The 25212-nt window shown below is 43.8% G+C and overlaps 1 protein-coding gene across 1 annotated transcript in view; it reads right to left on the bottom strand.

Moving 5' to 3' along the window:
* PTPN3 (protein tyrosine phosphatase non-receptor type 3) overlaps positions 1-25212 on the bottom strand; it is a 486371-nt gene that overhangs the window by 267128 nt on the left and 194031 nt on the right. The window contains exons 4-6 of the mRNA XM_069730487.1: positions 24737-24779; positions 24522-24600; positions 2749-2793 (exon numbers count right to left, since the gene is read on the bottom strand). Of these exons, the coding sequence (XP_069586588.1) occupies positions 2749-2793; positions 24522-24600; positions 24737-24779 (167 nt within the window). The remainder of the gene's footprint in view (positions 1-2748; positions 2794-24521; positions 24601-24736; positions 24780-25212) is intronic.

The following is a 25212-nucleotide window of genomic DNA, read 5'->3' as shown; positions in this document are numbered from 1 at the left end:
ACAAAGTGACCTGACAAATACCAAAAACAAAGGACGAGCTCTGAGACGTGGAAACTCTGCTGACCGCAATCCCTAATCCTAACACACCACACTAGAGGTAGCCGTGGATTGCGCCTAACGCTCCCTATGCAACTCGGCACAGCCTGAGAAACTAACTAGCCCTGAAGATAGAAAAATAAGCCTACCTTGCCTCAGAGAAATTCCCCAAAGGAAAAGGCAGCCCCCCACATATAATGACTGTGAGTAAGATGAAAATACAAACACAGAGATGAAATAGATTTAGCAAAGTGAGGCCCGACTTACTGAATAGACCGAGGATAGGAAAGATAGCTTTGCGGTCAACACAAAAACCTACAAACAACCACGCAGAGGGGCAAAAAGACCCTCCGCACCGACTAACGGTACGGAGGTGCTCCCTCTGCGTCTCAGAGCTTCCAGCAAGCAAGAAAAACCAAAATAGCAAGCTGGACAGAAAAAATAGCAAACAAAAATAACACAAGCAAAACTTAGCTTATGCAGGATAGACAGGCCACAGGAACGATCCAGGAGGAAGCAAGACCAATACTAGAACATTGACTGGAGGCCAGGATCAAAGCACCAGGTGGAGTTAAATAGAGCAGCACCTAACGACTTAACCTCATCACCTGAGGAAGGAAACTCAGAAGCCGCAGTACCACTCTCATCCACAGGAGGGAGCTTGGCCACAGAATTCACAACAAGAATGGCTGCATAATCATAGTAACATAGTAACATAGTTAGTAAGGCCGAAAAAAGACATTTGTCCATCCAGTTCAGCCTATATTCCATCATAACAAATCCCCAGATCTACGTCCTTCTACAGAACCTAATAATTGTATGATACAATATTGTTCTGCTCCAGGAAGACATCCAGGCCTCTCTTGAACCCCTCGACTGAGTTCGCCATCACCACCTCCTCAGGCAAGCAATTCCAGATTCTCACTGCCCTAACAGTAAAGAATCCTCTTCTATGTTGGTGGAAAAACCTTCTCTCCTCCAGACGCAAAGAATGCCCCCTTGTGCCCGTCACCTTCCTTGGTATAAACAGATCCTCAGCGAGATATTTGTATTGTCCCCTTATATACTTATACATGGTTATTAGATCGCCCCTCAGTCGTCTTTTTTCTAGACTAAATAATCCTAATTTCGCTAATCTATCTGGGTATTGTAGTTCTCCCATCCCCTTTATTAATTTTGTTGCCCTCCTTTGTACTCTCTCTAGTTCCATTATATCCTTCCTGAGCACCGGTGCCCAAAACTGGACACAGTACTCCATGTGCGGTCTAACTAGGGATTTGTACAGAGGCAGTATAATGCTCTCATCATGTGTATCCAGACCTCTTTTAATGCACCCCATGATCCTGTTTGCCTTGGCAGCTGCTGCCTGGCACTGGCTGCTCCAGGTAAGTTTATCATTAACTAGGATCCCCAAGTCCTTCTCCCTGTCAGATTTACCCAGTGGTTTCCCGTTCAGTGTGTAATGGTGATATTGATTCCCTCTTCCCATGTGTATAACCTTACATTTATCATTGTTAAACCTCATCTGCCACCTTTCAGCCCAAGTTTCCAACTTATCCAGATCCATCTGTAGCAGAATACTATCTTCTCTTGTATTAACTGCTTTACATAGTTTTGTATCATCTGCAAATATCGATATTTTACTGTGTAAACCTTCTACCAGATCATTAATGAATATGTTGAAGAGAACAGGTCCCAATACTGACCCCTGCGGTACCCCACTGGTCACAGCGACCCAGTTAGAGACTATACCATTTATAACCACCCTCTGCTTTCTATCACTAAGCCAGTTACTAACCCATTTACACACATTTTCCCCCAGACCAAGCATTCTCATTTTGTGTACCAACCTCTTGTGCGGCACGGTATCAAACGCTTTGGAAAAATCGAGATATACCACGTCCAATGACTCACCGTGGTCCAGTCTATAGCTTACCTCTTCATAAAAACTGATTAGATTGATTTTGAATATTTTCCTGCCTGATATTAAATTGAGCAAAAGGTTGCAATAAATTGCACTAAAGCAAGATTAATGTTAAATACATGAAGTGTGAATAGCATAATGCAAATTTTGAAATTTATGAAAAAACACATGAGATGCTTAGCATAAAATTTGGTAAAAAAATGTGAGCCCATCCACCAACGTCAAGGTAATCTCATGAATCAGATGGGTCCCTGACCTAACTGCCTAGTGTGAACACTTACCTCTGGCTAAAGTCTTGGTAAAGCGTATATTTATGGGTAGGTCGGAACAAAGTGTGATTGGATGTACGGTAATTAAAATCACAGCATGGTGAAGGGCGGGGTGTCCAAGTCACAAAAACTGGTACTACTACAAAATTAAATTGGCAATGGCTGTGAAATGGTACATTCAATGGCAAGTTAAAGAGGTTTTCTAGATTTACAATGGTCATACAAAAAGAAATACAGTTTGTAATTAATTATCATAAAAATGAAAAATACCATCCTTTTCCTTTAAATACCACATTTGATCACTGCAGACATTGTCACCCCAACACGAACACACTGACCTCTTAAGAGTTTTAACAGGAAAAAAAACACTATATAGGATGAGACATGATTGCTTGCAAGTCCAAGCAGATTTTCAGATTCTCACCCATCATAATATTTTCAGCGAGATCACTGATCAGTCTCACCTTCATTCTGAGAAACTCAAAGTCCATGTATTGTAAGAATTCATGAATATCTTACCTTCCTTCTAAAATATCATTTTTCAGCTGCAAAAAGTATAAATGCCTGGAAAAAAATAAGAGCAAATCATTACATTACAAATACCAGTTACTATACTATTGATTTGATCGTAAATAGAGATAAATGAGACATTGATATGAATGTCATATTGGTACAAAGGTTTAAATGCAACAATCTTATTGGGAAAAATAAAAAAGCGCTCTTCTGGACAACAAAACTGTAAAATTCTTTTAAGAACAACTTGTTGAACACCTTTTGTAAGTTTCCAATTTAGACAGAATTAAAGGGGTCCAGCATTGCTCCCATTCGCATTACGCGTGTTTCAGCAGAAATGGCTGTCATGCCAAGATTTGGCAACTAGCAAACCTTCCAAAAAGGTGCTCACCAAGTCCAAACTGAAACAAAAAGAAAGAGTGGGGCATTCACCACTGCATGTTAGAGCGTCTTTATTGTGGTTCTATTACAGAGATTGAGCCGTCTCGGGCTCAGAGGAAGCGCGACCCTCATGCGAAATGACTGTCAGACAATTTTTGCCTCCACAATCTCGGAAATGAAATTGCAATAATAAAGCTAAATTTTGACTTGCAGTGGTGAGTGCCCCACTCTTTCTTCATGTTGTACCTGTTGTTATTTGATCATCCTTTTAGGTCTGTCAAATTAATCACCTTATGAGACAGTATATATGATTGGTTCTTTTTCCTTTTTTTAAATTGTCACAGGGGCAACAAATCACAAGATTTGTCCAATGCATTTGCAAACTATTTACACACTTTATATATGAAATCTTTACCAATTACTTCTTAATGGAATATAAAACAGACCACATAATGGTTAAAATCCGAATGGTTTCTCCTGATCAGTATTCCCAGTCAGATGCAGATATTATTACATAAATATTTGCTGTGACTGCAATTCACATACTATTACAATGTAGAAGAGACTATACACCTGTAAGCATTAAAAAAACACTACTATCCAAGATGTTTCGCCAGGTATTCGCGTTGTCAAAGGAATTCACAGGTCAATGGCATCTGAAACACCAATACAAAGATTATAAAAGTTCTAGTAGAATGTCAATAAGTTGATTGCTCCAAAATATTGCCAATTGGCTTCTATGCACTGGCCATATTGAGCCAATCCACCCAATGATATCATACCGGAGTCTTTATAAGATCAGTGTTAGCATTCTAGACAGCATTGTCATGTTAATTCCCTTCAGAACACCAGTACCTCGCGAAACATGTCAGAAGGTTCGTGTTCTTTAATGTTCTAATGGTCTCTTCTTTTTTGCATTAGTGCTGTGAATGCAGAGAATATGCTTGTCAATTACAATAGCAATCAAGTAAGTGTGGACCTTTTTCAAATAGGCTGGAACCGTCGGGTTTTTATCTAATATGTAGTCTGTTTTACATTCCATTATTAATCAACAAAGTTTATTTTTATGCTTAAAGCATTAACAGTTTGAGTGTAAATCAAGCCAAATTGGAAAGTTTGATGTCGTAGTGGAAATCTCAAGGAAAAAAAAAAGATCTTACTATCCTCGTTTTACACAAAATAATCAAAACATTTGATATTGAAAAACTATCAATTTAAATTTTCACCACCAAGAAATATACTACCGGTATTTACAAACAAGAAGTAAATGATCTATAAAAGACAAGAAATGTGTAATTTTTATCATGACGAGGAAATTGAATTTGAATGTATTGAAAATAGAAAAACCATATAAGCCTTAGAGGGAATCTCATCAAGTTTTAGCTACCTCATCTGAGAGCAGCATAATGTAGGCAAAGAGACCCTGAATCCAATGATGTATCACTTCTGTTTACTGGGTGCAGCCGACAAGTTTTTAGATTTAGCATGAAGCAGAGCTGAGAAAGCTGCCCCTGCCCACACCAGGCTCTGCATGTATAATGTCCATAGACAGTGAGATGCTTATCACAGAAGTAGCAGAGTCCACCAAGAGGCAGGAGATGCAGTGTCACTAAAACAATCATTGCAAGTAAACAGCAGCAGGGAGACTGACAAGAGAGGCATCTCTGAAAGCTGTGTCTTAACCCCTACAGCATGATGTCTTCAGAATACAAGGCAAAAACCTGCTGACAGATTCCCTTTAAAGGCACTGTCCACTACTTTTAGGTCATCAAAATAAAAGCAGAGGACAGCACCTTTAAACTGGCCATACACATCAACCTCAACCAAATCTGACAATTTCGGCAGGTTAGGCCAACATCTAATGTTAGGGGTCCCCAATACTCCCAATGATTTCATGACCAATCAAGAAAATATTCAGTTTACTGTGATCCCAATTACATAACTCATCTATACACATGAAAATTTACAATTTAATTTTATTTTTCTCCCTCACAGAAATTCTCGTTCGCATTACTTATTTAGCAGAAATGCAAAACATCATTGCAATGACACAAAATACAGTTTTCTATGTTAAATAGTTGCAATGTGACCATAAAAATTGGATGCCGTAAATTGGCTCTGTATGGAATCCGATTTTTGCTGGGCAACCATAGGACTTGAAAAGACAAGATTCATCTGACACACTGAAGAAACTAGCACATGCTGCGTTTTATTTTTCATGTGCCGATGCGGCCCATGGAGGAAGAAAAAATAAGATTTGCACTGCCCCATTGAATAACCTTGGTCTTAGCGCTAGCTAAGTGCTGTCCCTTTTCTCATAAACAGCATTTGGGCTGAAAACTGTCGCCGTTAACATGGTCTCACCCAAACCGATCAGGGAGTGTTGTATAGCATGCATGATTACACATCCGTCAGTTTGAGCTGAGATGCATTCAATAACACATAGCCGTGTGTTACGTGTTACGGAACCACTCAGCACCCAGAATATGTTGTGCAGTTATATGTATGTATAATAGGTTCCATGTGAGATGCATGTCCCTAGTGCATCAGCCCACAGGCTATGCCCCAGGGCAGAGGGGACACGATATTCCCCTTTTGTCCGACCCCCACCTTTGTAATTCCCACAGTTAATATCAGCAGGCTCCGGCCACCTGCGGCTATTGCAATGTATGTCTGGCCTGCCGCTTTTCTATTGGCCTGCCCTCTGTATCTGTGTGATATATTCTGTGTCCTGTGAGTAAAGTGTTGTCAGACAGGAAATACGTGGAGAAGCAGTGATCTTTTATACGCGCCCATGTAACCAAGCAATTCCAGCCAGTGTCCTTCATTCAGACTCCAGCCAAAGCAGAGTGGACCTCCTGAAACACGGGGTGGTACTGAAAGAGGTACCCCAGCTTGGTAGACCCCGTTACACTGGTGGCAGACAGCGGGATATGATACCCCTTCTACAGGAGGAAAGGAATGAATGGAAAACAACTACCAGAAGTTAAAGGGGACTATATTAAAAGATCTGGTGGAAGCCCGAGGGTTGATCACCAGCAACAAAACAAAAGCAGATTTGATAGCAGCCATCATGGAACACGACAGTGCAGCGCCCCCAAATGTGAACGTGGAGGAGACTGAATTCCAGAGGGAGGTAAAGAACAGACTGGCGTTCTATGGCCCAAACCCTGCAGTAGAGATCATACGAGAGGTGATGGCTGATGTGCATACTGATCTGAAGGAAAAGATGGCCGAGCGGACCAGGATAGAGCTAGCCAAGATGGAGATGGCAGAGTGGACCAAAGTGGAGCTGGCCAAGATGGAGATGGCAGAGCGGAGAGTCAGGGAGCAGGGGGAGCTCTGGCCTTCGACCAAGTACCTTCAACAGTAAGGCACAAAAAGATCCAGTATAATGCCTTCCGACAGTTGGGGGAGGCAGAGGAAGACATTGATGGCTTTCTGCAGGACTTTGAGCGGCAGTGTGCCCTTCATCAAGTGAAGCCGGAGGAACGGGTTCAGATTCTGGTCAACAAGCTGACAGGCCGGGCAGCGGACGCCTATCGCACAGTATCTGATGAGGACTGTATGGACTATGAGCGGATCAAAGAAGTGATCTTGGCCCGGTATGTGCTGACAATAGAGGCATACCGCCAAAAGTTCTACAGACTTATAAAACGCGTAACCGATACCCACACTGAATGGGCCTGTAAATTACGGCCGTCACTGCTACAATGGGTACAAGGGAGCCAAGCAACCACTAAGGAGGACGTCCTCCAACTCTTCTTGTTATAATGATTCTTTAATGGACTAACCCCCGAGACACAGGAATGGCTACGGGACAGGCGGCCAACGACTCTTGAGGAAGCCGCTCGTCTGGCCGATGATCATCATGATGCCAGGAGGCCTCAGTTGTCTGATTAAAGATGGTCACTAGGGGTCCACCCATGGACCTGGAGGGCCCCAAACCACCGAAGATTGTAGGGGGACCAGCCAGAAACCCGGCCTACCACAGTCCCCCCCTGGGGCGTGATGCCACACCTGCCATCAGCTGGGCCACCTGCAAAGAATGTCCCAACCGGACTCAGCATACCCAGTGGCCAAAGGTGGGAACAGCTACCTACAGCCAGACTGCTGTACACTGCTACCAAGGCGAAGCTGACCCGGCATTCGGGGCTACGACTAACCAAGGGGTGGAAGAGATGAGTTAGTGCTGCATGAAGTAGACCCCTTGCAGGCAGCCCGGGCAGATAATCAACAACAGCATCAACAGATCGTGTGGGTTAATGGGAAACGTATGCAGGGACTAAGATTCTGGGGCAACTTTGACCCTTGTGAAGCCTCATCTCGTCCGGGACCAAGAGAAGACGGACCGGACAGTGGCAGTCCGTGTAGCAGGGGGAGCTATACATCGACTGCCCACTTCCAGGATTCACTTGAACTGGGGAGTCGAGGATGGCCTTGTTGAGGTCGGCTTGATGGAGGATTTGCCTGCAGACGTCTTCCTGGGAAATGACTTGGGGCCCATGTTGTCTGCCTTCTCGGTTGCCCCTCTGGCTGAGACAAATCCTGTGACCACCCAGAGACAAGCTCGAGCTGCGGAGGCGGAATCACACTCAGAGGAGGCCCAGGTAAGACATCCCAGCCCTACACGTATTCCCATAGCCAGACACATTTCTTGGGCCACCCCAGATGAATTTAAGAGGGAGTTACTTGAGGATCCTTCATTGGAGGGATATTGCGGGAAGGCACAGGAGGGGAGAGGGGTACTGGAAGGGGAACAGTTTGTATGGAAGCAGGGACTCCTCTACCGGATCACAGAGCAGCACAGGGACGAGCCCCACTATAAAACGACAGCTGGTAGTTCCCAAGAAGTATAGGCAGGAGTTACTGCGAATCTCTCATAACATACCATTGGCCGGGCACTTCGGGGTCAGTCGCACCAGGCATCGTCTGACCCAAAACTTCTTTTGGCCGGGGGTAACCTATGATGTTCATCAGTACTGCCAGACCTGTGACAGTTGCCAGCGCATTGGCAAGAGGGGAGATAGATGCAAGGCCAAATTACGACCCCTCCCCATTGTGGAGGAACCATTTAGCCGAGTAGCGGTCGATCTGATAGGGCCGTTAGCCAAACCTAGTCTGTCAGGGAAAAGGTATATATTGAAAGTAGTAGATTATGCCACACGATATCCAGAGGCGGTTGTGTTACCTAACATACTGGCAGAGACAGTGGCGGCCGCCCTGCTCCCGGTTTTCTCACGGGTTGGATTTCCCCGGTAAATTATCTCGGACCAGGGTACCCAGTTTACAGCAGAGGTGACCAACCAACTGTAGAAGCTGTGTGGCGTAAAGTCCATTAGAAGCGCCCCGTACCACTGGCAAACCAATGGGTTGTGCGAACGGGACATTAAAACAACTCATTGGGACTTTTACCAGGACTTACAGGGACTGGGAGAAATTCTTGCCACACCTCCTGTTTGCCTAATGGGAGGTGCCCCAAGAATCCATGGGGTTCTTCCCGTTCGAGCTGGTATACGGGAGACGGGTAAGGAGATCCCTAGACTTAGTGCTAGAACACTGGGAAGGGGAGGGCCTCATAAAAGGGGAACCTATTGTACCCTATGTGCTGGAATGACAGGACCGCCTACAGGAGATGGCCCAGGCTGTACGTGAGAACATGCAGGTGACCCAGCGGCGCCAGCGCGTATGATACGATCGGAGGGCCAGAGAGCGCACCTTGGAAATAGGACAGAAGGTCCTGGTGTTAGAGCCCACTAGGCAGAACAAGTTCCAAGCTGCATGGCAGAGGCCCTACCAGGTAGTGGGGAAAATAACCAACACAACCTATAATGTCGCCGATTGTGACGACCCCAGGGTTATCCGCATGTTCCACGTGAATATGCTGAAGCCCTAACGAGAGCGCCCTGAAGAGGTAGTGGCCATCTGTGCACCTGAAGCAGAGGATTTAGCCGGACTTCCCTTGCCGGATGTCTTAGGGGAAAGGACTCAGTCAAAAACATGGGACCAGGTACACTTGGGTGAAGACCTAGGCCCCCGGGAGAGACAGCAGGCGGAGGAGTTGTTGAGGCAGCAACAGAGGATGTTTTCGGGGAGACCAGGGTACACTCGCCTGGCACAACACAAGGTTGAGACCCAGGATCAGACCCCCCTGCGACAAAACCCGTGTCCCTGAGTCTGTACGAGAGGGGATGCGACAACAGATACAAGAGATGTTGCGTTTAGGGGTCATTGAAGAGTCAGATAATCCCTGGGTATCCCCCGTAGTGTTAGTGCCCAAGAAGGATGGGACTACACGGTTTTGTGTAGACTATCGTAAGCTCAATGAGAAAACAGTGACGGATGCATATCCCATGCCGCGTGTGGATGAGTTGTTAGACCGGCTGGTGGAAAAATATTTGACCACCATGATCTATGCAAAGGCTACTGGCAGATTCCCCTTAGTCCTGATGCTATTCCCAATTCGGCATTTGTCACCCCGTTCTGTTTATTCCAGTTTCGAGTTATGCCATTCGGGATGAAGAATGCCCCGGCAACCTTCCAGAGGCTGGCTGACCAGCTTCTGGATGGTCTCCAGGACTATGCTTGTGCCTACCGGGACGACATCGCCATCTACAGTGTGACATGGGAAGAGCATCTAAATCACCTAGAGACAGTATTGGACAGGATCCACAAGGCCGGAATCATCCTGAACCCAAACAAGTGTCATGTGGGCAAAGCAGAGGTTCAGTATTTAGGGCATTGGGTGAGAAGTGGGAAACAGCGACCAGAACCAGCCAAGATTGAGGCCATAGCCAAATGGCCCACCCCACGCACTAAAACCCAGGTCATGGCGTTTCTAGGGACAGCGGGGTATTACAGGAAATTTGTTCCCAATTAAAGCAGCGTAGCCAAGCCCCTCACTGATCTGACCCGTAAGAACCAACCCCGCCAGGTAACCTGGACCCCAGAGTGTGAGGAAGCCTTCCGCCAACTAAAGGACGCCCTCACCAATACCCCTGTATTGGCCGCACCCGATCCAACTAAACGTTTCCTTGTTCACACAGACGCTTCTATGTTTGGATTGGGGGCAGTACTAAGCCAAGTCGGGCCGGACGGCCAAGAACACCCGGTAGCTTACCTGAGTCGGGAACTACTGCCCCGTGAAGTAAGCTATGCGGCCATCGAGAAGAAGTGCCTGGCGGTAGTATGGGCACTCAAAAAGTTGCAACCATATTTGTATGGACGACAGTTTTCCCTCCTAACGGACCATAATCCCCTAGTCTGGCTTAATCGGGTCTCCGGAGACAATGCCATATTGCTGCGGTGGAGATTAGCCCTACAACCTCTGGACTTCACCATCCACTACAGACCCGGCAAACAAAACGGTAACGCCGATGGACTAAGTCGACAAACGGAACTTGTACCAACCCCATAAACTTTGGTCATCCCCAAACCGATCCGTTAAGGATCAGACTGTGTATGCCGATCGCATAGCTGAAAAGGGGAGCCGTGTTACGGAACCACTCAGCACCCAGAATATGTTGTGCAGTTATATGTATGTTCAATAGGTTCCATGTGAGATACATGTCCCTAATGCATCAGCCCACAGGCTGCACCCCTGGGCAGAGGGGACACAATATTCCCCTTTTGTCCGCCCCCCACCTTTGTAATTCCCACAGTAAATATCGGCAGGCTCCGGCCACCTGCGGCTATTGTAATGTATGTCTGGCCTGCCACTTTTCTATTGGCCTGCCCTCTGTATCTGTGTGATATGTTCTGTGTCCTGTGAGCAAAGTGTTGTCAGACTGGAAATACGTGGAGAAGCAGTGATCTTTTATATGCGCCCATGTAACCAAGCAATTCCAGCCAGCGTCCTTCATTCAGACTCAAGCCAAAGCAGAGTGGACCTCCTGAAACACGGGGTGGTACTGAAAGAGGTACCCCAGCTTGGTAGACCTTGTTACACCGTGGATGATTACATTGTATCTTTTCTGGCCAATTTGAAAGAAAGAACTTCTACATTAGAACAGAACTTCTCTCAAGTAAAGCTGTATAAAACAAACAGCTACCACCATTTTAAAGATGTGAATACTTGAGTAAAGCACATTAGTGTAACTTTTCCAATTGTTTAGGAATTAGAAAATTAATCACTCTAGGGTTTCAAAGCCAACTAGCTCTCCAACAGAAGGAGAAGCACAAACAATTTCTCTACTGTCAACTAAGTAGTTCAATTAAAGGAAAAGTCTTCTTCATTCAAGAGGGGAGCTATTTTGTGTACTTTTACAACAGAGAGAGTTGGCCTAATAAGTTTGCTCTTACTGAAACTTCTATAATCTAAAACAATACTGCAGCATACACATATCTTATTATACATTGGTGCTCAAAAGTTTACATACCCGGCAGAATTTTTGCTTTCTTATCCTTTTCTCCAGAGAATATGAATGATAACGCCAAAACTTTTTCTCCGTTCATGGTTAGTGGTTGGGTGAAGCCATTTACTGTCAAACTGTGTTTTCTCTTTTTAAATCATAATGACAACCCAAAACATCCAAATGACCCTGATCAAAAGTTCCCATACCCTGGTGATTTTGGCCTGATAACATGCACAGAAGTTGACACAAATGGGTTTGAATGGCTTCAAAAGGTAACATCTTCACCTGTGACCTATTTGCTTTTAATGCTTTTGTGTGCATAAAAGCTGAGTGACTTTCTGGGATACAGACAGATTCTTGCATCTTTCATCCAACCACTGACGTTTCTGGATTGTGAGTCATGGGGAATGCAAAGGAATTGTCAACAGATTTACGGGAAAAGGCAGTTGAAGTGTATAAAACAGGAAAATGATACAAAAAGATATCCAAGGACTTGATAATGCCAGTCAGCAGCTTTCAATCTGTGATTAACAAAAGGAACATCAGGGGCTCTCAAAAAACAAAACCAAGGTCAGGTAGACCAACAAAAATTTAATCTACAACTGCCAGGAAAATTGTTCCGGATGCAAAAAAAACCCACGAACATCATCAGCCCAAACACAGGACTCTCTGAAAACTAGCGGCGTGGCTGTTTCCAGATGCACAATAAGGAGGCACTTGAAGAAAAATGGGCTGCATGGTCGAGTCACCAGAAAAAAGCTATTGCTGCGCAAATGCCACAAAGTATCTTGCCTACAAAACAGCACAGAGACAAGCCTCAAAACTTCTGGGTCAAGGTAATTTGGAGTGATGAGACCAAAATTGAACTTTTTGGCCACAACCATAAATGTTACATTTGAAGAGAGGTCAACAAGGCCTTTGATTAAAGGAACACCATTCCTACTGTAAAGCACGGAGGTGGATCGCTGATGTTTTAGTGATGTGTGAGCTACAAAGGCACAGGAAACTTGGTCAAAGTTGAAGGAAAGATGAATGCAGAACTGTATCTGCAAATACTGGAGGCAAATTTGAAATCATCAGTCAGACCGGAAGCTGTGCATGTGACATACTTGGACGTTCCAATATGACAACGATCCAAAACACGAGGCAAAGTCAACCTGCCATTGGCTACAGCAGAGCAAAGCGAAGGTTCTGGAGTGGCCATCTCAGTCTCCTAACCTCAGTATCATTGAGCCACTCTGGGGAGATCTCGAGAGTGCAGTTCATGCTAGACAGCCCAGGAATTTACAGACTTTTTGCCAAGAAGAGTGGGCAGCTTTACCAGCTGAGAAAATAAACAACCTCATCCACAACTACAACAAAAGACTTCAAGCTGTCATTGATGCTAGAGGGGGTAATACACGGTATTAAGAAATGGGGTATGTGAACTTTTTATCAGGGTCATTTGGATGTTTTGGGTTGTCATTATGATTTTAAAAAAAATAAAAAACAGTAGTTTGACAACAAATAGCTTCAACCAACCGCTAACAATGAGTGGAAAAAGCTTTGGTGTTATCATTCATATTCTCCCAAAAAAAAGCCAAGAAAGCAAAAATTAAGCAAGGGTATGAAAACTTTTGAGTACAACTGTATATAATACTACTACAGGTAAAAAAAAGCTATAATCCATAACAAACTAAAAAATTTCACATCTTGATATGAACCAAAGGGGTAACAAAATACTAACTCTACTTGCAAAGCCAGTTTCCTGCCATCTAATAAGAAAAAAAAAAAAACCTTGCAACTTGTTGCTGTACATTTTCCACTCAAATCCACCTTTCTACATGTCGTAATGGCCTCCTCCCCGATTCTCAATGATTTCCTGTTTATACATGTAATAGACACAACATCTGTGGTCAAAGACAGTGACTCTGACCAAAAGCTGCAGGTTTAGTTTGTTCTAGTGTTAACTTTTAATAACAATTCAAAGTGCAAATCCTTTTATTGCAAAGATAAAAAAGCAATTGTCTGTGTAATTATATCAGCTCATAGAGTGATTGTCACGCTCGCTCACGCCCTGACTGGTGGGCGTGAGCTCGGGGGGTTTGTGGCCCCACTGTGCCACAAACCAGACTACCCTGGAAGGGGCGTGACTATGACAGCTGCCTGGGTTTTCACTGGAGCCTCTGATGGTGAGGACAGGCTTGTGCAGCAGGCAGCTGCCAGGTGCTACTCCAGGGTGGTGTCTGGCTGTGGCTGCTGATCCCACTTGGGAGACAGGAACACCAGGATTGGTGCGGGCATTAGGCAGGACTGGCAGAAGAGCACGGCTGGAACACAGACGAGTAGGCTGGCACGGCTGAGACAGGGCTGGCAGAGACACGGCAGAGAACTCAGGGCTGGCAGAGACACGGCAGGAAACAGGACTGGCTAGGACAGCAAGAACACAGGACTGGAAGGCAGGGCAGGAACGGCAGGACTGGCAGGAACACAGGATTGGGAGGCACTGCAGAGAACACAGGACTGGAAGGCAGGGCAGGAACGGCAGGACTGGCAGGAACACAGGATACACAGGACTGGTTGATGTGGTGTATGAATCAGGCTGCACTCAGATGACAGCCGAGTGCAGTCCTATTGTGAGAGTGATGAAGGAACAGGTAGGGACCTGTACACAGAAGATGCAGGTACGGAAACAAGCCAAAAGGAAAGGAGAATGAAGGAACAAGTAGGGACCTGTTCACACAGGAGGTGCAGGAAAGGAAACAAGCAGAAAGGAATGAGGTATGAAGAAACAGGTAGGGACCTGTTCACACAGGAGGACCAAGTAACAAGTAGAAGGTGGAACTAAGAAAAGAGAAGGAGAAGGCAGAGCCAAGGGCGGAGACGCTGGAGGCGAAGCCAAGAGCGGAGACGCTGGAGGCGGAGCCAAGAGCGGAGACGCTAGAGGCGGAGCCAAGAGCGGAGACGCTGGAGGCAGAGCCAAGAGCGGAGACGCTGGAGGCGGAGCCAAGAGCGGAGACGCTGGAGGCGGAGCCAAGAGCGGAGACGCTGGAGGCGGAGCCAAGAGCGGAGACGCTGGAGGCAGAGCCAAGAGCGGAGACGCTGGAGGCGGAACCAAGAGCAGAGACACAGGAGGCAGAGCCAGATAGTACCGCAAAGAGTGGAGCCACAGAGCAAAGCCAGAGAGTGTGAAGCAGTCTGAGTGCAGAGCCGCAAGAGTGCGGAGTGTAAGCAAACAGAAAACACAAGGAAAGAAAGCAGGGAAGGAAGCCACAGACAAGGAGACCGAGATAAGACTAAGTACAGACAAGGCAATAGAACAAGACACAAAGACACAGGGACCAGGATATTCTGCCTCCTGGAGGGCGGACTACAAGAACAAGGCAAAAGCACAGAGAAAAGCTCAGAGGGAGTAACTCAGAGCAAGGCCAGGCAAACTCAGCAGCTAAACACTAACTGAGCTAACACATTGCACAGGCCCAGAGCACAGGGTGGAGCTGCACTATATACAGGAGGCCTGTTGGTAATTGGTCAGGAACTGATTGGACAGGTGCACCTGATTCCTATAAGAACCAGAGAGTTCAGGCGCCGGCCCCCTATACACATAGCCATGAGGCATGCACAGAGCAGAGACACAGAACATGGAGCTGGCATTAAAGAGAAAGCACATCATGGCCTGGAGCAGTGGGTAAGATTGTGTGAGAGATGTGAGGCCATGCTGTGATGCCAGCAGAGTTGTTACAGTGATGTGTATTATTTTACATGCTCAATAGCTTGAAGTCCAAGAGTCCAATACTCTGTTCTTTGTAATCCAGCTAGCACTGGGTTTGTGCTACACTAAACCAATTAACAAAATGTACAATTTACACAAGAATGTACAGAGCACTACACTCACTGCCTTTGATAGGTCTACCCAAACACATCCTTAGCTGCTCTGGCATATAGTCTGGAATACCGGTTCTATCCAAACCAAGTCACCGCACCACAAACTGTTTTCCATTGGATATTTTGAGCTCTTACAAGAGCGCCTCCTGCACATGACTTTTGGATATGGGATGGACCCCACTCCCACCTTAAAACCATCATAACTACTGTAAACCTAAGTACTAAATAAATACACAAAACACATTATTTTGGTTGTCAAAATGGCCACAGCTTTTATTCAAATCACAGTATTAAATAATCACAGTAGGAGTCAGGTGGAGCGTTAGTACATTGGGATTCACAAGTACTGAGATATCCCCAGCTGTCTGACATACAGCACCAGGACAGACAGCCATAAAGGGTTGGCACGCACTAGCTTGCCATTCAAGCAGAGCCAGTAAAGAGTCATCCTACAGCGCTCAGGAGAGGAAAAAACCCCTGTGGAGGAAACCTCCAGGGAACCATGGCTGAATGATTGCCCTTCCCTTGGGCTTAGAACGTTACCACAAATAACTCTTTATAGCCAATATACAATTGAATAGAACAAATAGGAGTAACAACGCCCAACAGAGTTTGAAAAAAGGTAAATTTATTACTTATAAACAAAATACTATAACAATAAGACGGACTGGGATCAGGTAGTGAAGGCTACCAATGTTCAGACAAACAGAAACACAAATGGGCAGATACATAAAGTGCTTAGTGCATATTAAATCCAGGGGAACCGAATAGTACTGGGCATAAACAGTATAACACCGCAAAGCAGTGATAAAAATGCGCGCATAGTAAGTAAAGCCCCGTTCCCCCATCTTAATCTTGCTTACCCATAGTGTAACAGTCTGGACACGCGCCACGCCAACACCGATGCGCGTTTCACTCAGCTTTTTCAAGGTGCACAGGAAGTTCTGTAAGGCTACTTTCATACTAGCGTTTTTTGCAATACGTCGCAATGCGTCGTTTATGGGAAAAAACGCATCCTGCAAAGTTGTTTGCAGGATGCGTTTTTGCCCAATAGATTAACATTAGCGACGCATTGCCACACATCGCAACCGTCGTGCGACGGTTGCGCAGTGTTGTGGCGGACCGTCGGGAGCAAAAAACGCTACATGTAACTTTTTTTGCTGCCGACGGACCGCTTTTTCCGACCGCACATGCGCGGCCGGAACTCCTCCCCCACCTCCCCGCACCTCACAATGGGGCAGCGGATGCGATGAAAATCTGCATCCGCTGCACCCGTTGTGCGGCGCAAACAACATTAGCGTCAGTAACCTCGGCCCGACGCACTGCGACGGGCCGAGCCCAACGCTAATGTGAAAGAAGCCTAAAACACATTTATTTTTTCCACATTTTTGCCATGCATTTGTTATATATTTTTCCTCATTAGTACGGGTAAAATACGCTGCAAGAATTGACATTATGCAGATTTTAATTTGCTGCAAATCTGCAAGGAAAAAATAAGCAATGTGTGCATGAGACTTCAGGGATCTCATTCACTTCGCTTGTACTGTAAAACCTTGCATACTTACAGTGTGCACAAAGCTTTAGAAGTAACTGGGGAGAGTCACACACTGAATAGTTTATATCACTGGGTGACGGAGATTATAGTTAATGGGGGGCACAGTGCTGCTTATCACTTAATATTTTTAAAGGGAAGGTACCGCATTTGTAGGTCATTAATAAATCACTGTAATGTAGCATAACATGCTGCTATAAGTAAGTTTGAAATGCATGTGAAACAGATTTCATGTGTTATATGAGTTTAAAGAATGCACTGGGGGCTGACATCTTGGTTTTGCAACAGTAGCAGGGCCCTATCAGTGTCAGATTATGGCACCCCATGGACATAGGGTCCACCGCGATTCCGGCCATCAGTAAGACTGATTCAGGATACATTTCCCTCCATTTGGAATAAGCGCTGTACCTTTGATTTTATCGGCAGCGTATATAGCCAATTAGCATTCATCTTCTATCCCGACTATTGTTACTGACGAAGGTCCTGTATGTGACCGAAACGTTTTGTTTGGGATACAATAAAATATCCAATTTTCTTCTCACCGCAAAGTTGAGTGCTGGGTTTCTTACTTATTTAGTATTACGGTTTGGGAACCTACCCATGCACCACTGTAGGTTGTGCACACGTTGATTTGTCATCATCTTTATTAAAGATGTAATGACTGCCATCTCCCCAGCGCCTTTACCTGACATGCAGCCCCATATCATCAATGACTGTGGAAATGTGCATGTTCTCTTCAGGCAGTCATCTTTATAAAACTCATTGGAACGGCACCAAACAAAAGTTCCAGCATCATCACCTTGCCCAATGCAGATTCGTGATTCATCACTGAATAAAACTTTCATCCAGTCATCCACAGTCCACGATCGGTTTTCTGTGACCCAATGTAACCTTGTTTTTTCCTATTTAGGTGTTAATGATGGCTTTCGTTTAGCTTTTCTGTATGTAAATCCCATTTCCTTTAGGTGGTTTCTTACAGTTCGGTACCAGATGTTGACTCCAGTTTCCACCCATTCGTTCCTCATTTGTTTTGTTGTGCATTTCCTGTTTTGGAGACATATTGCTTTAAGTTTCCGGTCTTGATGCTTTGATGTCTTCCTTTGTCTACCAGTATGTTTGCCTTTAACAACCTTCCTATGTTGTTTGTATTTGGTCCAGATTTTAGACACAGCTGACTGTGAACAACCAACATTTTTTACAACTTTGCGTGATGATTTACCCTCTTTTAAGAGTTTGATAATCATCTCCTTTGTTTCAATTGACATCTTTTGTGTTGGAGCCATGACTCATGTCAGTCCAGTCTCTTGGTGCAAGAGACAAGCGGTGGATGCCGCGTCAGAGAGTACTGCAGCTCCAGGAATCTTCCTACTTGCTCATAGCAGGTTTGCCTACAACAACCACGCTGAACTAATTTTGATATATGATCGTGCAGCGATTATAATTCCCATTACCGGCTTTTATTTAATAACCTCCTGTAACTGATGAAGGTCACAATTGACCAAAACGTTTTCCTGTATTTACTACAATAAATTTTTCCAGCTGCATCTTACCTAAAGTTGAGTGCTAGGTCTCTAACTATTAATCTATATGGTTTGGGAACCTGTCCTTAGCATCCCTTCTCTAGTAGTGCTCACGGTTAAATTTTCAAGTCCACTTACTGCAACAGCTCTCCAAGGTGTGATCACTCCTTTTTAGATGCAGACTAACGAACAGCTCTTATTTGATGCAGGTGTTACTTTTGGGTATGAAAATTTACAGGGTGATTCCATAATTTTTTCCTCAGAATTGAGTGATTCCATATTTTTTTTCCCTATTCTTGGTTAAAAAAGTAACCATTACTGACTACCACATTTTTTGTTCTTGATTTCTTTTAGTGTTTCTTAAAGCCAGAAAGTTGCCATTTGAAATTACTTTAGCTTTGTGCCATGTCTGTGATCTGCTTTTTTCTACAAAATTAAACAACTGAATGAACATCCTCCAAGACCGGTGATTCCATAATTTTTGCCAGGGATTGTACTAACAAAACAGGACGGTATGTAATAAAGAATAGGGGGCGACATATAATCCAACATGTCAGGAACAGAGCTGTACATAACAAGAGAGGGCTCTGTGTAATAGGGGATGGTAATATACATAATAAAGGAGACTATGGAATATACACTCCCTGACAGTTATGTAAATAAAAGCTTATAATCTGACATTAAATTCATCCATTGGTTGTATAAATTATTCTTTTGAAAGCTGAAACCCTCTGAAATGTGGTTTAGGTTAAGAAAATAAATTGGAATCAATGCAGAAATACTGATCAGTTAATGGACACAGAATGGTCAGATTTTGGCAAGACAAAAGTTTTGTTGCCTGGTCATATAATGCACCCAATCCTAGTTTACATCCTCACCTGTGCTCAGTAAATGATTGGTTAATTAGTGTGTGTGTATAAAAAGAAACCCAGCATCCCAGACTTGAATTGCAATTTGAGCTCTGACAACATGCCAAAATTCCACCCTGCGACCAAAAGCCTGGATTATCAAGAGGCTGAAGACCAGATCCACTGCAGAGGTGGCTGGCACCTTTAATGTGTCTCATCGTCAAGTACAAAGAATAAAAAAAAAAAGATTTGAAGACACTGGAGATGAGTTTGACAAGCCCAGGTCCGGCAGACCCCGCAAGACAACTGCTCAGGAAGAACTTTTGTTGGTTAGAAAATCCAAATCAAGCTACTCTTCCACTACAGCAGAGCTCCAACAGGCCTGGTCACCTCAAGTCCCTGTGTCAACTAGAACAATTTGTAGGATTCTGTCCCGAAATGGCCTCCCATGGTCGAATCAGTGGCCAGAAGTCAACACTAAACAAAAGGCAAACAAAAAAACGTGTGGCATTTGCAAAGTCCCACAGCCTGCTAAACAGAAGGATGCTGGAAAAGTGGCAGAAGATGGATTTCTCTGAGGAATTTTCAGTAGAATTACACCACAGCCGCAGCAAATACTACAGTAGACCTACTGGATTCTATATGGATCCAAAATACACCCAGAAAACAGTTACATTTGGTGGTGGAAAGATCATGGTCAGGGGTTACATTCAGTATGGGGGGTGCGAAACATTTGCAAGTTGGAAGGCAATATCAACAGCCTAAAATATCAAGAAGTATTAGCTACCTGTTATATTCCAAATCATAAAGGGGTCAAATTCTGCAGCAGGATGGTGCCCCATCTCATACATCCATCTCTACAACAAAGTTCCTCCAGGCAAAAAAGATCAAGGTGCTCAAGGACTAGCCACCCCAGTCACCAGACATGAACATCATTGAGCATGTTTGGGGTAGGATGAAAGAGGAAGCTTGGAAGACAAAACCAAAGAATCTAGATGAACTCTGGAAGGCATGCTATTCCTGATGACTTCATTAATAAATTGTATGAATCATTGTTGAACTGCATGGATGCAGTCCTTCAAGCTCATGGATGTCTCACAAAATATTAAATATGACTAATAGCACCACAACTTCATTCACCAATGTTATGCAACATATATTTGTATTTTAAGTTAATTATTTGTTAACTAGATGGCAGCCCGATTCTAAAGAATCGGGAGTCTAGAATCCATATATACTTGAAATTCGGCAGGAGCTTGAAGAGCAACGTCACTGGGCCCGCCTCCACGCAGTAGAAACTTGCTGTGAGGTAAAAATTCAAAAATCACACCAAAATGGCGGGCGGAGTGTGTCACAGTACGGCACGTTTCTGATTGGTCGCTCGCAGCAGGCGGCAACCAATCAGACACTGGACACTGTTGACGTCACTTATCTCCGGACATTAGCTCCGGACATTAGCTCCGGACATTAGCTCCGGACAAAGCCACGGAAGTTGGCACAAATTGCAGGAAGTAGTATTCTAGGCAATTAATCTCCGGACATTAGCTCCGGACATTAGCTCCGGACATTAGCTCCGGACAAAGCCACGGAAGTTGGCACAAATTGCAGGAAGTAGTATTCTAGGCAATTATATATTAGATATCACATTACTTTCTGTGGGCGATAAAACTTTTGTCTTGCCAAAATCTGTGTCCACTAACTGATCAATATTTCTGCATTGATGTCAATTTATTTTCCTAACCTAAACCACATTTCGGAAGGTTTCAGCTTTCATAAGAATAATTTATACAACCAATGGATGAATTTAACGTCCGGTTATAAGCTTTAATTTACATAACATGGATAAGCGACATAACTTCTGTATGTGTATATATATATATATATATATATATATATATATATATATATATATATATATATATATATATATATATATATATATATATATATATATACATACACACACACACACACCGTACATACTTAAGTCTAAGCAGAGATTTTCAGCCCAGTTTTTCAGGCTAAAAGTGCCCCTCTTGTCTAATACTCGAGTCATTACCCCAGGGGGTCGGCGGGGGAGGGGGAGCAGCAGGAGTAGCGGTTGTCACATCATACTCACCCACTCTTGATGCGGTCTCTGCACTTCCCTGCTTCCCAGATGGTCGGCGGCGCCACCAGCTCTTCCTGTGTTCAGCGGTCACGTGGTACCGCTCTTTAAAGTAATGAATGTGGACACGCGTGGAGAGCATATTCATTACTTTAATGAGCGGTACCACGTGACCGCTGATCACAGGAACAAGCTGTCGGCGCCGGAGACTCCATCAGAGAAGCAGGGAATTGCAGAGACGGTGTCGGGAAGAGGTGAGTATGATGGGGGAGGGTGAGCAATGTGATATTCAACTGTCTCTATTCCACCGCCGCGCTGTGTCTTCCGAGTCCTCTGGCTGTGATGTTCAGGTCAAAGGACGCAATGACGTGTTCAGTGCACGCCCTCTGCCTGAACAGTCACTGCAGGGACATGGAAGACACCGCTGTGCACGGAGGTGGAATGGGGACAGGTGAATATCGCAAGTGCCAGGGGCTGAGCCAGCGGCAACACCGGCACCTGGCCCCCATAGAGCGCCGATGTCCCCGCCTGCTCAGAACACCGGCACCTTGCTCCCAGCGACGGGAGGAGGTGAGTATGTCTTATGGGGCCATCAAACTTTATGGAGCAGCATATGGGGCATATTATTCTATGAAGCATCTTATGGGGCCATGAACCTTTATGGAGCAGCATATGGGGCATATTATTCTATGGAGCATCTTATGCGGCCATCATTAACCTTTTATGCAGCATTATATGGGGCATATTTTAATATGGAGCATCTTATGGGGCCATTATTAACCTTTGTGCAGCATTATATGGGGCATATTTTTTGCATGGAACATCTTATGGGGTCCATCATGAACTATATGGGGCATTACATGGGGCTCCTGATTCCATATGGATATTAAAAAAAACTTTTAACCTACTGATGTCTCAAGTAAATTTACTTTTATTGGTATCTATTATTATTTTTGAAATGTACCAGTAGCTGATGTATTTCACACCCTAGGCTTATACTCGAGTCCAATTTTTTTCCTATATATACATACATATATATATATATATATATATATATATATATATATATATATATATATATATACACACACACATACATATATATATATATATACACATACATATATATATATACATATATATACACATATATATATATTTATATATATATATATATATATACGCACATACATACATATATATGATAATTAGAGCAGCACAAAGAAAGAGTCTGGGTGCAGAGTCCCCCAGGGAATTGGAGGCAGCACACCATTTGCAGTGAAAAGGAGCTATTTAATCAGCCCAGAAAGCGACATTTCGGTCCCAACAGGAACCTTTCTCAAGCTTAAGTGTGCTGCCTCCAATTTTTCAGAATGTTATATATATATATATATATATATATATATATATATATATATATATATATGTACATACATACATACATACAGTACAGACCAAAAGACACATCTCATTTAAAGATTTTTCTGTATTTTCATGACTATGAAAATTGTACATTCACACTGAAGGCATCAAAACTATGAATTAACACATGTGGAACTATATACTTAACAAAAAAGTGTGAAACAACTGAAATTATGTCTTATATTCTAGGTTTTTCAAAGTAGCCACCTTTTGCTTTGATGAATACTTTACACACTCTTGGCATTCTCTTGATGAGCTTCAAGAGGTAGTCACCAGGAACGGTTTTCACTTCACAGGTGAGCCCTGTGAGGTTTAATAAGTGGGATTTCTTGCCTTATAAATGGGGTTGGGACCATCAGTTGTGTTGTGCAGAAGTCTGGTGGATACACAGCTGATAGTCATACTGAATAGACTGTTAGAATTTGTATTATAGCAAGAAAAAAGCAGCTAAGTAAAGAAAAACGAGTGGCCGTCATTACTTTAAGAAATGAAGGTCAGTCAGTCCGAAAAATTGGGAAAACTTTGAAAGTTTCCCCAAGTGCAGTCGCAAAAACCATCAAGCGCTACAAAGAAACTGGCTCACATGAGGACCGCCCCAGGAAAGGAAGACCAAGAGTCACCTCTGCTTCTGAGGATAAGTTTATCTGAGTCACTAGCCTCAGAAATCGCAGATTAACAGCAGCTCAGATTAGAGACCGGGTCAATACCACACAGAGTTCCAGCAGCAGACACATCTCTACAACAACTGTTAAGAGGAGAATTTGTGCAGCAGGCCTTCATGGTAAAATAGCTGCTAGGAAACCACTGCTAAGGACAGGCAACAAGCATAAGAGACTTGTTTGGGCTAAAGAACACAAGGAAAGGACATTAGACCAGTGGAAATCTGTGCTTTGGCCTGATGAGTCAAATTTGAGATCTTTGGTTCCAACCACCGGGTCTTTGTGGACTCTACATGCCTGGTTCCCACCGTGAAGCATAGAGCAGGTGGTGTGATGGTGTGGGGGTGCTTTGCTAGTGACACTGTTGGGGATTTATTCAAAATGGAAGGCATACTGAACCAGCATGGCTACCACAGCATCTTGCAGCGGCATGCTATTCCATCCGATTTGCATTTAGTTGGACCATCATTTATTTTTCAACAGGACAAAGACCCCAAACACACCTCCAGGCTGTGTAAGGACTATTTGACCAAGAAGGAGAGTGATGGGGTGCTACGCCAGATGACCTGGCCTCCACAGTTACCAGTCCTGAACCCAGTTGAGAAGGTTTGGGGTGAGCTGGACCGCAGAGTGAAGGCAAAAGGGCCAACAAGTGCTAAGCATCTCTGGGAACTACTTCAAGATTGTTGGAAGACCATTCCCGGTGACTACCTCTTGAAGCTCATCAAGAGAATGCCAAGAGTGTGCAAAGCAGTCATCAACTTGCCTAATAAATCTGCACACAGTGTATTTTGGCACACAATTATGGCAAAAGCATGCCAATCAATAAGTGGAATACACAGACTAACTTAGTACACAGACTGGCTTAATTGCACTTCAAATTTATGTGCACTAGATTGATCAAACAGCAAACAACATAACACTAAAATAATAAAAACGTTAATAAAGTAGCAGACAGGACACAAACGTATCACATACAAAATAATGCGTTCGGATCAGCCTTCTACTTACAAATAGTTCATGGAAACAGGAGCAAAAATGAAAAGTAGTAATGTCATTAAAAAAAAAATACCTTGTTTGATCCTGCTGTAGAGTGTTTGGATCTGGTATAAAAAATCGTACTCTAAAGATCAGATTACAAGGAAAACCTCCTAGAATAAAGATACAGAGCAAGAAAACAGATTAAGTAGATTTAAGCATATGATGTGACAACAGTTACTGATAAATGGGAAAAAAAATTAGCACAACCCAAAAATGTCTGCCAGGCTAAGGACTGATGTAACTCACCCTTCAGTTGTTTTCGTATTGGTTTATTGGGTTCTAACCATCTCTGGAAAAAGAAAGAAAAAAAGGTTTCACATATTATAATATATAAATAAAATTATTCAAATATTCAAAGCCAATATGTTGAAATATGCATGATTATTATACCACCCCAAATCCAAAACAATTGTAGCGCTCTGTAAAATGTAAAGAACACAACAATGCAATGATTTGGAAATCTCCATATCCATCTATTTACAACGGAATACAGAATACATATCATGTGTCTTAAGGTACCTTCACACATAACGATATTGTTAACGATATCGTTGCTTTTTGTGACGTAGCAACGATATCGTTAATAAAATCGTTATGTGTGACAGCGACCAACGATCAGGCCCCTGCTGGGAGATCGTTGGTCACTGAAGAAAGTCCAGAACTTTATTTCGTCGCTGGATCTCCCGTGGACATCGCTGGATCGGCGTGTGTGACACCGATCC

Source organism: Ranitomeya imitator, chromosome 6 (genome assembly GCF_032444005.1).
Source record: "Ranitomeya imitator isolate aRanImi1 chromosome 6, aRanImi1.pri, whole genome shotgun sequence".
In the NCBI taxonomy this organism is placed as follows: Eukaryota; Metazoa; Chordata; class Amphibia; order Anura; family Dendrobatidae; genus Ranitomeya; species Ranitomeya imitator.
The sequence above is the reverse complement of the archived record's forward strand: the minus strand, read 5'-3'. Positions and strand labels throughout refer to the sequence as shown.